Source organism: Notechis scutatus, chromosome 10 (genome assembly GCF_049901735.1).
Source record: "Notechis scutatus isolate UNSWTSFEM ecotype Mainland chromosome 10, rNotScu1.2, whole genome shotgun sequence".
Classification (NCBI taxonomy): domain Eukaryota; kingdom Metazoa; phylum Chordata; class Lepidosauria; order Squamata; family Elapidae; genus Notechis; species Notechis scutatus.
In genome coordinates, this window is record NC_142018.1 from 2,026,286 (window position 1) to 2,040,828 (window position 14,543).

General features: G+C 42.3%; 1 protein-coding gene across 4 annotated transcripts in view; it reads left to right on the forward strand.

Moving 5' to 3' along the window:
• Window positions 1–14,543, forward strand: part of ARHGEF9 (Cdc42 guanine nucleotide exchange factor 9) — a 262,693-nt gene that overhangs the window by 20,502 nt on the left and 227,648 nt on the right. For 2 of the 4 annotated variants that reach the window (XM_087971956.1, XM_087971958.1), the window contains exons 2-3: window positions 8,802–8,965; window positions 12,374–14,496. The exons of 1 other annotated variant lie outside the window; for it this stretch is intronic. In XM_087971956.1, coding sequence (XP_087828082.1) covers window positions 12,445–14,496 — 2,052 coding nt within the window. In that variant the 5' untranslated portion in view covers window positions 8,802–8,965; window positions 12,374–12,444. The remainder of the gene's footprint in view (window positions 1–8,801; window positions 8,966–12,373; window positions 14,497–14,543) is intronic. One more of the 4 variants, XM_087971957.1, reaches the window with a different exon arrangement.

Consider the following 14,543-nt stretch of genomic DNA (forward strand, 5'->3'; position numbering starts at 1 on the left):
TATCCCATCTTGATGGGAGAAGTGACAAATGCTGATCACAATTAGCAAGCTTGACTAAGCAGCAGCCTCAATGTTGATTTTGAGGTCACAGGAGCTATAGAGTCCCGATAGATCAATTCAGAATAGAGCTGGAAGGAAACTCAGAGGTCTTCTAGTCCAACCCCCTGTGTAAGCAGGAGACCCTATACCATTTCAGACAAATGGCTTGTCCAGTCTCTTCTTAAAAACCTCCACTGATGAAGCACCCATCACTTCTGAAGGAAAGCTGTTCCAGTTGTTTGGCTGTCCTCATTCCAGGTTGCTTCTCTCCTTCATTAGTTTCCATCCATTGTTTTTTGTCCTGCCTTCCGGTGCTTTGTAGAATAGGTTGAGCTGCTCTTCTTTGTGGCAGCTTCTCAAATACTGGAAGACTGTTATCATGTCGTCCCCCAACAGTCCCTCTGTTATTCTGTGGTTGTTGTTCTTTTCACTAGACTAGCAATACCCAAATCCTGCAACTTTTCTTCATATGATTTAGTCTCCAAGTTTTTAATCATCTTAGTTGCTCTTCCCTGCACTTTTTCCAAAGTCTCAACATCTGTTTCCATAAATTTATTATTGAAAATCCTATTGTCACCTGATTTTCCCAAGTTGTTGTTGTTGTTGTTTTGATCCAATACTTTTGGGGGTAGGAACAACTAGAGGCAAACAGTTGGTTTTATATTGTTTTTAAATTAGTCTTGAGTTTCAGGGCTTTTCTTCAGAGCAAACCTCAGAAGGCACTGAAGGGGACAGCTTATCTGGCAAATGGCGCCGCTCGGATTGGGCTCCAGGTCAGAGACTGAAGCACGTGGATGACTTTTGAGTTGCCTTCCCTCTGTCTGTTTCCTCTTTGCAAGACCAGGGTGTGTGGGAAAGTTCTCCGGGAACGGCAGCCTTTCAGCGACGTGTTCACTTGTCACTAAGCATACGTTATGCGCTGGCCCTGCGGAGTGGGTCAAGGGTGGCACGTGGCTCTCCTTTTTTGGCTTTAGACACCGGGCTGGTGAAGCGCACCCGAGCGTGTCCATCCTTCAGTGGAGAGCTGGGCCAAAGCCAAAGGCCCCTGGTGGCAGGCGCCGCTTGAAGGAAGCGCTGGCTGACCTTTTTGCTCAGGCGGGGAGGAGGAAGATGCCTCGGCAAACGGCCTTCGGGACTGGAAAATATTAAGGCATTCCTTAAGAGGAGGAATTGGGGAGAGGGGAGAGAGAGGCAGAAGGAAAACAAGAGGGCAGGTGAATAGACCAGCTCCTTCTGAGAGGGAGGGGCTTAAAGTTTCTGCCAGAATAATGTGGCTCTTTTTGTCAAGGGTGTGTAGGAGAGAAGAGGAGAGAGATGTTTAAGGTGTCTTAATCTTGGGTGATGCAAAGAGGAAGGGAAGAGGAGTGGAGACAGCATTTATCATAGAACATAGAATGATATAATTGGAAGGGGCCTCAGAGGTCTTCTAGCACAGCCCCTTGCTGGAGCAGGAGACCCTATACCATTTCAGGCAAATGGTTGTCCAATCTCTTTTTGAAAGTCTTCAGTGATGGAGCAACTTCTGAAGCCAAGCTGTTCCTTTGGCTGGTTGCTCTCCCTGCAGGAAATTTCTCCTTAGTTCTAGGTTGCTTCCCTCCTTGGTTAATTTTCAGTCATTGTTTCATGTCTTGCCTTCTAATGCTTTGGAAAACAAGTCCTTGACTTATGACCACAACGGAGCCCAACATTTATGTTGCTAAGGGAGACAGATGTTAAGTGAGCTTACCCTACTTTGCAATCTTTCTTGCCATACTTGTTAAGTGAATCATTGCAGCTGCTAAGTTAGGAACACGGTTGTTAAGTGAATCTGGCTTCCCCATTGACTTTGCTTGTCAGAAGGTTGCAAAAGGGGATCACATGACCCCAAACGTGAATCTTGATCATGTGACCATGGGGATGCTGCCATGGACTTAAGAGTGAAAAACAGTCATAAGTCAGTGTTTTCAGTGCCATTGTAACTTTGAACATCACTAAATGAAGTGATGTAAGTTGAAGACTACCTGTATTACTAATAATAGTTATAATAGAATAGAATTCAGGTGACAAAAGAAAGTAAAGTTTTTTCTATTAGTGATAGTTGCCTTGAGTGCAATCCCAAAACATTTGGAACACCATTTGCCCACCACTGGAATTGACAAAATCACCACCAGTCAATTGCAAAAGGCAGCTTTACTCAGAACAGCTTCCATCCTGTGACTGCACCTTTAATAATAAGCAACAACATCTGCTTATCCCAGGTCCTTGGAAAGGACTTGATAGGTAGATACAAATGCAAAATCTAGTCTAAACGTCTGGCTGGCTGTGGGAGTCAGTGCAACCATCCACAATAAGTTTGTAGATGATGTACACAATTGTTTTAGGGCGAGGTAGTAGTTGGCCCTTATGTGAAAAATAAGTGAAGTTACCATTGTGGAAATTGATGTTCATGTGGTGCATTGGACTGCAACTTTCATCTACCTCAGGCAAAATGGCTATCTGTAGGGGTTGTGATTTCTATGGCATGCTCAGATGGCAGCTTCAGTATCCAAGCCCAGTTAGTAGCTTGCAAAGAAACATAAAAGCATTTGTGGGAGCAAGGGTGCCCTATCAAAATTCTTAGCAATTACGTAGAACTGGGATTGGTGTCCTTTTAAAACTTGGTGGAGAATTTTGATAGAGAGAGGAATAACAGAGTTGGAAGGAAGTTTGGAGATCTTGTAATCCAACCCTTGCTCAAGTAGAAGGGCCTATGCCAGGCCAATGCTTGTCCAATCTCTTCTTAAAAACCTCCAGTGATGGAGCACCCACAACTTCTGAAGGGAAGCTGTTCCACTGCTTAATTGTTCACTGTTAGGAAAATCCTGCTTAGTTCTTGGCCAATTCTCTCCTTTATTAGTTTTCATCCATTGCTTCTTGTCCTTTCTTCAGGTGCTTTGGAGAATAGATTGTCCTTCTCTTCCCTGTGACAGCCCCTCAAATACTGGAATCCTGCTATCATGTCATCCCTCATCAATCTTTTCACTAGACTAGACATACCCAATCACTGAAGCTGTTCTTTGGCCTCAGACCTCTTATTATTTTTGTTGCTCTTGTCTGCACTCTTTCTCGAATTGCTCAAATTTTCTTTGTAAGAGTATTGTTAAGAAGAAAGCAAAAGACAGACTTAGCACTTGAACTTTTCCTGCAGTGTTTGGCTGCTATCTCAGTCCATCTAATCCATTATTGGCTAGATGGAACCAGCTTTCCTGGCAAATCTGGTCTTGAACTGTCCCTGCAGCGGTGCTGATAATAAAAAAGTTCACACATATTCAATTAGGGAAAAATTTGAGCTGTGAACTCAATCATTAGTTGAATTTATATACTGTCTTAAATATTGGTTTGTTTTGGTCACAGATTGCTGAATAAGCCATACCAGTCAGTTATGACACCATACATTGTGGTTTCCAAATCCAATTGTTGTATTCCTGTGCATGGTTTAATTTGTTGTGGAAACATGCTCAAGGTCTAGCCACTGTTGAATAAGCCAGAGCGAGCATGTTCATATATTATCTTGCTAAGCCTCACTTACTTTATGATCATGTGAGATATGTGAACCCAACCAGCTGATTCTTAGCCCTACCCATCAATAGCTATTTTTTCTCTTTAATAGATGTTTGCTCCTTAATGGGTTTCTTAATGGAAAATGTTTCAATTAGAAGCCACAGTATCTGGACCACCTCATCAGATTTTACCAATGAGCTGGGTTGGTTGCTCAACTCCAGCACTTGGGAGACATCAATCCAGTTTTTGCACCCGAAGGCTACTTCTGGCTTTCTTGCAACCAGGCAAGACATTACCCATCACCCTGTTTTTATCATGGACCACAATATTGCCTAATTCTCAACTCTGGCCTGTGAGTGAGTCAGGCTTGAGACTGAATTAATCTTAGCTATCTCTTTTGATGTACCAGTGTTTAAAATAAAACATCTTTTGTAACCTGCAATAGGGGTATTTTAAAAATGAGACTACAGCTGATCCTCAACTTACAATCATTCATTTAGTGATGTTCAAAATTATAACAGGACTGGTAAAAGTGACTCAGGGCTGGTACTCAACATTATGACCATTGCAGGATCCCCCGTAGTTACATTAATTGTAACTATGGTTAATTGTTAATTGTTCTCACTGTCAGGAAGTTTCTCCTTAGTTCTAGGGTGCTTCTCTCCTTGGTTAGTTTCCATCCATTGTTTCTTTGTCCTGCCTTCAGGTGCTCTGGAGAATAGATTTAATCCCTCTTCTTCATGGTAGCCCCTTAGATATTGGAACACATACTGATCTGTTAATGGCTAAGGCAAATTGGCACCTGATGAGAGTCAACAGGTTTTGGGGTTAGGGTTAGCAATTCCAGACTGATGATACATTTGACCCCACCCCCAGGCTCAGTCTGGTCATCTCTTACATCGGCTTCCCACAAGCAAAGTCAACGGGGGAAGATGGAGTCACTTAACAAGTGCAGTGATTTACTTAACAGGTGTGTGGCAAAAGGTCATTAAATGTAACTCCCTTTACAACCACTTTGGGACTCCTTCCAGCCTTATGATTCCATGTTTTAGTCTTTTCATCCAACCCCCTTCTCAAGTCAGGAAATCTTGTACCCTTCTGGTCAAATGCCTGTCCAGTCTCTTCTTGAAAACCTCCAGCGATGGGTCCCCCACAACTCTGGGAAACAAGCTGCTACACTGATTAATTGTTCTCACTGTCAGGAAATTTCTCTGTACTTCTAGGTGGTATCCCTCTTTAAACAAGCTTGAACAATTATGTTTGTAAGTCAAGGACCATCTGTATTACAAAACCAAACCATCTTATGGCTTAGTGCTATGTCAGAACCCAGCTTGTTATTTAGATCCAAACTCTTACACCGATGTTTGAAGGTATGGTCCATGTCAACATGGTATCTACAATGACGTGATAGAAGAATCACAGATAAAAAACAGGTGAGACTTTGCTCTCAGCATCTCAGCCACCATGTCAACTTTTGGGACTACAGCCTGTCAACACCTCTATTTCAGTATGTGCTGCTTCCCTGCTTAAGCAATATGGAGCTTAAGCACCACATAAGACACATCTTAAAGAGGTGAGATCAGGTTGGGATATCCCGTTGCTGTCGTTTCCCTGGGGACTCAGTGGCTGCCTTCTTGGGTTGAGAGCCCTGAGAGGCAGAGAAGAAACCATGAGAGATTGAGGGAGACTCCCTGGAATGACGATCCCATCTCTGGACTTTCCCAGTCATTACCCTCAAGGACTATCAGATTCCCCAGTCTTTCCTCTGGGTCAAGAACTGGGCATGGCTAGTCTAGGATATGAGAAGGACCAGGATAATAGCAGTGGTCCAATATTTGAGGGCTGTCACAGAGAGGATGAAGGGGTCAACCTATTTTCCAAAGCACCTGAAGGCCAGATAAGGAACAATGGTGGAAACTGATCAAGGAGAGATTCAACCTAGAAATAGGGAGAAATTTTCTGACAGTGACAACAATCAACCGATGAAACAGAAGTTGCCTTTGAAAGTTGTGGGAGCTTCATCACTTGAGACTTTAAGAAGAGTCTGGACAGCTACTTGTTAGACATAGTATAGGGTCTCCTGATGAGCAAGAGTTGGATTAGATGACCTCCAAGATCCCTTCCAATTCTGTTATTCTGTAAGTCTGTAAGGTTTCTCCATGTGCTGTGTGGGACACTTGTGGCTCTTAGGGGAAGACTTGTGTTAGGCCTTTGCATGTGGAAAAGGTTGTGGATGCACACATACAAGCCCTTCTCCACAAGCTATATGGATACCGACCTTCTTTTCCCGATCCTGCACTTGTCTTGGCCCCCAATGAGGAGCTGTGAACTTTTGGGGGTGATGGTTGCTTTTCTCTAAGGGATGCTGTTTCTTGTAAGGAAGAAGCTCTCCTTAGGGCAAGTTTGCCAACCTCTTCTGTGAAAGACCTCTTGTTTTTTTGACAGTTAGAACAATAAACCTGTGGAACAGAAGTTGCCTTCAGAAGTTGTGGTTGCTCCATCCCTGGAGGTTTTTAAGAAGAGGTTGGATAGCCATTTGTCCAGAATGGTCTAGGTCCCCTGCTTGATCAGGGGGTTGGACTAGAAGACCTCCAAAGTCTTCTGCTTCTGTTTCTGCTAAGGCTGTGGATTCGTGTGCCTTCCTTGCTGCACCGTCAGGTTTAATGAAATACCTGGAGTGAAATTAACTAGAAGATGCATTAGGTCTAATGAGTTCCAGCAGCCTATTGATTTGCATTGACTGGCTGTGGATGTAATTAAACCGGGTGAATAAGAAAGGCAGAGGTTCTTCTGAAGATAATGTTCCTGTTTCTCCTTTATGCATGTAAATGTCTATATGGTGGCTTTAAAAAGCGATTTGTTCCCTCTGAAGTATAAAAGTATATTCATATCTTGTGCTACTGCTTCACATTGCTTTCTTTTTTCTCCACCCCAATCATTTTTTTCCTTTTCTAAGCCTGGAGACAGAAACTGGGTTAATCTTAGAGTTGGTAATCCTGTCTGGAAGCCTTGGGGTTTGGGGTGGGGTGGGTGGAAAAGTTGAATGAAAATGCCCTTTTCTTGTTGTCATCATCCTCAAGTCCAATTCTGACCCTAGACACATTTGGGAACAGTAACGGAATAACCTTAAAAGAATTTGTAAAATTTGTGGCTTTCTATAGTGGTGTAGATATCTGATTGTCACTACTGTACTTATTAAGATTGTGCAAACTCTTCTAACTGAAATCATACAGTTACATCACTGTGCAATCAAAGCAAAAATGGGTTTGAGGTTTTTGTCAAACAAGCCAAACATAAACTGCATCAGAACTCATAAAAAGACCGAAGAAAGATAATTGGTTTAAAATTGAGTTGATTGTGAGCTCAGCCTCTGACATCAGAATGCACCCCTATCTTTTCCTCACTTAAATTAAATTTCCCCATTGGAAATTACTTTCTTCAGATTCTTTCATGTCTTTCAAGGAATTCCAAACCTGCTATGAAAATATGCTTGACATCAGTCAAGCAAAATCTTGTAAAATTCTCAGAAATTTAATGTTTAAACCCCAAACAAAGCCAACATTTATTTCTGAACATTTCTTCCAGTTTGGTTAGTGTACAGAAAAATAAAACTTTGGAATTGTGTTAGACTTTTTTTCAGGCAGATTCAGATTCTTGGGACTCATGAAGTGATGTTGCAGCAGCCCTTCCTATGTCACAAGATGATTATTGGGGAAACTCCTCCCTTTGAGCTGCCTTGATTTCTCCAAAATAATAATAATAATAATAATAATAATAATAATAATAATAATAATAATAATAATAATAATAATAATAATAATAATAATAATAATAATAAAAAGGCAGGGTGTAAATGCAACAAAGAAAAACCAGGCATGAATCATATCAAAACTTACACATGAAGGGATTCAGTCATTCACCTTTTGTCTTGGATTAGGTTGTTCAAGTATGTTGTATCACCCTTGTTTTAAAAAGAGAAGACACCTTCCAAAGCTTTGGAAAGTGTGAATAGCACTTAGTCTTATATGCCACTTCACAGTGCTTTCTAAGCGGTTTACAGAGTCCGCATCTTGCCCCCAATAATCTGATTTTACCATCCTCGGAAGGATGGAAGGCTGAGTCAACCTTGAGCCAGTCAGGATCGAACTCCTGGCTGTGGGCAAAATTAGCTTGTAATACTGCATTCTGACCACTGCGCCACCATTAACGTTCCCCAATTGAGATGAGGTTGCCAAATCACACCAAGTCATGTCCTTTGTTTGCTGTTTTAATCTAGCAAGTGCAGAAGGTAAATCATAGATTTTGTCTTACAAGAGCACTTAGACTTATATACCACTTCATATAGTGCTTTACATCCCTTTCTAAACAAGTTTACAGAGTCAGCATATTTCCCTCAACAATCTGGGTCCTCATTTTATCGACTTCAGAAGGAATGGAAGGCCGAGTCAACCTTGAGCCGGTCAGGATTGAATTCCTGGCAGTGAGCTGAGTTTGCCTATAATTCTGCATTCTAACCACTGCACCACCACAGCTGTTCTGTGTTCAAAGACACTGCTGCAATATTAGCATCTCTTAACTTTAAAGATATGTATTATCAATCTTCTCTTCTGCAAGCCAAAGGCCACCAACCCCAATCTCCTGCTTTGTGGGAACTTCCTTCCTGATCTCAAAAATCACTACCTGGTGATTCATGACTATTAAAATAGCCACTTCAGGTCCCACCAAGATATTATTAAGATTTCAGTGCCTGACCACCTTTGAGCTAAGTTGTGCTTGTATCCAGCTGCTTGATCTCCTTGCCCACTTTGTCTTAATTTGCTGATGAAGTAATGTGCCCTCCTGAATATTTTTTTCAACACATTTGGCATCAGTTCCCAAGCTTTTTCCTAATGCAGTGGTTTATTTCCTTCCCGGATTTGGTGTTGGAACATCTAATTGAGCCTGCTGAGATCCTAGAGAATCTCTTTAGCAGATGTTAAGCCTGCTGTATATTTAACCTGTCCCCAAATTCCAGTCAGAGCTCTTTTGTTCTGAGCTAATCATGATATTTATTGTGATTATACCTACAGGTTGCCATGTCTAATAAAGAATATAAATAACCTCCATCCAAGTCATGAGTTTCTAGTTCTTTTCTTTCTGTTGCGTCATCATGTAATGAAGCGATAGTATCTTGCTAACTTCTTCTTCATCCTGCTAATATGTTCTGAAGAACCTTAAGCTTTTTGTCATTTCTTCCACCTTAGGGCTTTTGAGAAGTGATGGTCTCAGCTTCCAAAATCATCAGTGATGCCTGCACTGACGGGAGAACTCTGATTGTTGAAATATTTACAAGTGGAAGATGCCCATGAACGAGGAAGGTTGCATTAGAATCATTACTAATTGAGTTGAGTTGCCTTCACTTCTTCAGGTGAGAGGTCTGGCTGTCATTCTACCATTTGGTGGGCTTGTGAAGAGGTCTTGAGTTGGATGCGTTGTGTAGAATGGCCATGTCCCAGCCTCTGTTGTTGCCTGCAATAATTATTTCAAGCTACCTCAATAGCTGAGATGTCTGGTGGTAGTTGATTTTGCCCGTCATGAGATTGTGTAAATCATGAGTTTTAGGTGATTCTGGCACTAATTTTGGAGAATCCTAAGAGGCTCTGAGTATCTTTTGGTCATTGCCCCAAAATCGTCCAGCCACCTTTCATCCCTAAGGAAGTAGAACTCACAATCTCCTGGTGACTGGCCCAAAGTCACCCAGCAGGCTTTTGTAAGTAAGGTGGGACTAGAACTCATTGTCTTCTGGTGATTGGCTCAAGGTTACCCAGCTGGCTTTCATGCCTCAGATTCACCATCTCTTGGTTTCTAGCCTGGTGCCTTAGCCACTTTCTCCATTATATCACACTGATTCTTTGTTAAGAGAGAAAGTGGCTTCAGAAGAACTTCTGTAGTTGAAAAAGGACTAGAATTTGGGTCTCCCCACTGTTAATTGGCTGCTTCCCACTACAAACCACATTGGACCGCTCTTATCTTTGGAGTAGCAACTAGTGAAGCTTCATTATTTATCTGGCCCCCTTGAGCTGATAAAGCTCTACTGTGAAAAAGATCTTCCTGAAGCCGTATGGCTCAAACATCTGCTTCCTCCTTTTTTATTTTTCTACTTTTTGGTGACAATGTACAGCAGTGGAAATGCAGCTTGCGGGTGGGGGGGATGCTTTCTTTTCTTTTCTCTCAAGGGGAAGTTTGAGGCTCCCCATTTAAAGAATGTCTGGGTTTCTCTCAAAGGTTGCCAGTTGTTTGTTCCTCCTTCCTCCCCTCCCTCTCGCCTTCCTGAAGGGGAACGGATATGAAGGCATTGAAACTCAGGCACAATTTCCTTGACTGACTTGAAGGCCTTTGGGAAAACATGCTTCTCCCTGCTTCGGTCTTGAGCTTTTACTCCCTCGGCAAAACAAAGGTCCAGATGGCCAGCCTGTCCTTTTCCTGCTCCACAACAGAAGGGACAGATGGGAGCAGTTGTTTCAGGAATGACAATCCCATTTAATGTTCCCTGTCCTGTAAGACAATGAGTGGGTCATGCCGTGCAGTCAGCTAATTCTGGAGCTAACTATGGGCAAGATCCTCAGATCTATGGCAGATGATATGGGAAGCTGCAGCAGACAAGGGTTGGCTTCTCAATTCTTCCTATGGGTTGATGCTTCAGGCATCTTTGCAGTGGCTGGTGGCTCATATTTCCTGCCCCCCCCCTGCAATTTGTTCAAAAGAGCCAGTTGAGTCATTAAGTTACTAGCCTAAAAACCAAGTGACTGTGAGTTTAGTCCCACCTTAGGCACAAAAGCTGTCTGGGTGACTTTGGGGCAATCACCAGGAAACCCCCTTATCATCTTCATTGTTCTTCTCTGCACTCTTTAGAAAGAGTCTCAGCATTGTTTTTGAGGTATACACAATATTCCAAGTGTGGCCTCACTAGTGTGGTACCACTTCCATTAACCACAAACCATTACCTATATACTGATTTATTGCAACATCTGTACAGATATGCAAAATCCCTCCCTCCCTCCCTCCATCTATCCATCCAATTTCTATAGCCACTCATCTCAATCAATGACCCTGGGGGCTTACAATTCCAGAAATTTATGTCTCCTACAACAAGACAAACAGACTTCCAATTATACAAAGATTCTACTTTCCAATTTGAACCCTAGTATTATTAGTGGCTGAATCCTGTGTTGCTGTGTGAAGACAAATGTTGCATTCCTTATTATTATGATTTTTTTATTCATCATGCATCTCTATGTCATTTTTATGTTTATTCTATTTTATTCTATTAACTTTTGATTTGGATGAATGATTAACCTTGAGATAAAAGTCCACGATTTTCAGCTTTTGCCCAGTAGATGTCCTGATTTAAAATAATATGTAGGAACACAGTGACTTTTGACAGATTAGGGAATAAAATTTCCAAGACCAACCAGACCAGCTAGTGTGGAACATATTGAGAGGAGTTGGAGGTTGGAGAAACAAGACAGTGGAGAGAACATATAGAACATAGAATAATAGTGTTGAAAGGAACTTTGGAGGTCTTCTAGTCCAAGCCACTGTTTTAGCAGAAGACCCTATACCATTTCAGATAAATGATTGTCTCGTGTCATTATGAAAGCCTCCAGTGATGGAGTACCACAATTTCTGAGGGCAAGCTATTCCACGGATTGATTGCTCTCACTGTTAGGCCATTTCTCCTTAGTTCTTCTAGGTTGCTTCCCTCCTGGGCTAGTTTCCATTCATTGTTTATTGTCTCGCTTTCTGATGCTTTGGGAAATAGCCAAGATAGCCCCTTGTCTTTGTAGGAGTCCCTCATAATATTGGAATAATGCTAGCAACTAGTCCTTCTTTTCAGAGAAAGTGAAGAAAATAGAGCTGTTAGTCAGCCAACTATTTCAGAGCATGGAAATAACAGAAGATATTTCTTGTTCCTCTGTATGATTGATTGATTATAGGTACCATCAAATCAGTTCCAATTCTTAGTCACCATATAGATGGACTTTCTCCATAACAACCTGTCCTAATCTGGTTCTTCAGATCTTCCAATGGTGCTTCTAGTGCTGCTGTAGTGACTCCTTCCACTTTGCTGTTGGTCGTCCTTTTTTCGTTCCAACTTTCCTAGCATTAGAACCTTCTCCAGAGAGCTTAGTCTTTGCATACAGTAATATATAAAAATTATGATAATTTGAGCCAGATCATTTGTGCCGGAAGTGAGAACGCTGAGTTTTAGGTTCAGCAGCTGCTATTTGCTAAGGAAAAATATACCCCTTAGTGTAATATAGTGATAGCAAAAACCATGGCTTAGTGAGAACAATCAACCAATGGAACAGAAGTTGCTCTCGGAAGTGGTGGGAGCATCATCACTTGAGACTTTCAAGAAGAGATTGGACTGCCATTTGTCAGAAATGGTGTAGGGTCTCCTGCTTAGGCAGTGGGTTGGACTAGATGACCTACAAGGTCCCTTCCAACTCTGATTATCTGTATCTGTCTGATATAAGATGCATCGCTGGTCAATGCTGCTTCCTTTTTCTTTCCATCAAATTCTGCTTGTTTAGATGGATGGAAGTACTTCCTGATTCCTTAAGCAAGTATTTGTGAAATATTAATTTGGGAAGGAGGTCATGGCAGTGTATTTGCTAAGGATCTCATGAATCTAATAAACCAAATGGACCTTGGATATTGGTGAAGTAAGGATTCAACTGTTAGACTGTTTTTGGACATTGGACTTTCCTTTTATATATATTATGTTTCGAGGCAGAAAGCTTAACTGGGTTATTTTCTGTTTCCTCTTCAGGTTCTGCAAAAGAGACACATTTCGTGACAATGGAGGCCTGACATTTGGACCTAGGTGTTACCATTAGAAGTATGGAACTTATTGACCATTGCCAACATGGTTGCTCTACCCCAGTTCCAAATGGATATGGAACCAAGAATTCAAAGGAAAGATCCACAAAACAGATGTATCCTAATCCAGGTGCTATCAGTGACCCTGGCAAAGAGGATGTGGGCAAGAATAAGAAGAAGGCCAGAGGCAGTTGGATTTGGAATTTTGTTGGCCGCAAGAAAGGATCCTCCATGAATCCCAAACGGCCCCAATCCATGATATTCCTTGGAGATCATGTGGAGATCATGGAGCAGAATCGTAAAATGTCTTTCATGGAAAGAGTGAGATCCTATAAGAAGCTACGGTCTTCTGGTCTATCCAGAAATACATCCAAAGCAAAGGCTATCATTATCTCTGTGGAAACTCAAGAAGATCTTGAACAAAAAGCTCTCCATAGGATTAGAAAGCTCAGTGACGACCAGCGGCCTTACCGTCACTCCTATGCTGGCTTCATTGAGGACTTGGATTCTTCATTTGAGGATATTGAATTAAATAGCTGTGTGTTGGATATTGAATCCAGCGAAAGCAAATGGCACAGGGGGCTAGAGCTGGGAGTCAGTAGTAGCGATGCTGATAATTATTGTTACAACATGTTGGCTCAGAAAAATGGGGCCCCTGAGTTTGAAAAAACTCCAGAGTCTAGGGATGCTGAAGGACATTCTCAAACAAGAGATGCCCCAGTAGCTCCTGAGAATAAGAAAGGAAGAAGTTCTGAGGTCTGGGGATATCTAAAGGGAGTTTCATTGACAGGCAAGGACTGTTCCAAGTTGGAGAACCCCACTGCAGAACCTGGTCTTCAGAGTTTGAAAAAAGCAATGGAGAGCCCTCCTTCTTATCTTGCTTTCGCTGCAGGATGCAAAGACAACATTGGCCAGACTAAAAAGCCTGGCCATGGAGGGAAGGGAAATCATTTTGGTGGAGTCCTTAAGTTTTTTAATAGCGTGGCTGGAGCAGCTAGGAAATGGCGGGGATCTTCCAAGACATTTTCTCAGGATGACCCACAGCAAATCTCCAACTGTGCACGGCAAAGGCTGGAGCGATCTCATCGAAGGCAGCCTTTGGTCATTGCGAATGATAATGCTAACAGTTTCTCATTAACTAGACTGTCACCTGATTCTGAGATGTGGGATCACCCTAATTCCAAAATCTCAGCTGGTCAAGTTCCAGTTCAAGGAGATACCAATGCTGAGATGTCTCATGAAATCTTGAAGGACCACAGCAATGAAAGACCTTGTTCACCTCTTAGGAAAAGTATGCCATCTTTCCCCCACTCAGAATGTCCAAGCGATTGTCCGGTGCTCAATGGACATGGCTTAGATACGGAACTGCTACAGAAGCAGAAGATTCCTCCTAACAAATTAAGTGATGAGGGCCCAGGTTCTGCTCCAGGAGACCCCTGGATTTTGCCTCCTTGGTACCAGGAGAATACCCGATCCTCTGTTGCAGTTTCAGCAGATTCCCAGAGCCTGGATACGGAAGAGTTAAAGTCTCAAGATCTGATGAAGGTCGAGATGGACATTGCAGGCCTGGAAAAGGATTCTTCTTTGAATTGTGAGGAATGGTGTGAAAGTGAAATGGATATCAAAGCGGTGTGTACTTCTGCCGAGGATTTTAATGCCCTCACAAGTGTAGCAGATACTCCAGATTTGGAGGAGGGATTCATAGATAACCAGATGTCCAAGAGGGTTCTAGGAGAAGACCATCACCATGCCAGGGTACAAGGAGATAACTTGGGGTGTGGAAGGACTCTGCCAAATGTTGGTCTTTCAGCAGGTTACTCTGCAGAAACTAGGAGTTTAGGAAGAATTTTGGAGGACGTTGGCAAGCCCTGCACACCATTAGCCTGCTCATGCCACAGTCAGCAGGTCCTAGATCAAGAACGTTCTTCTATCAGAGCAAATGGCAACACTTTTCTGCTACAACAGCCGTGGAAATCCCGAGAATCCGAACATTTTCAGTGCGGGAATGTTTATTACCCTATCCAGATGAGCTTATGTACAATTGTCTCCTTCAATGAGTTAAACAATGGAAAGGTAAGGTCCTGATGATCACTGCATCAGCATCCCCATGGTCACGTGAC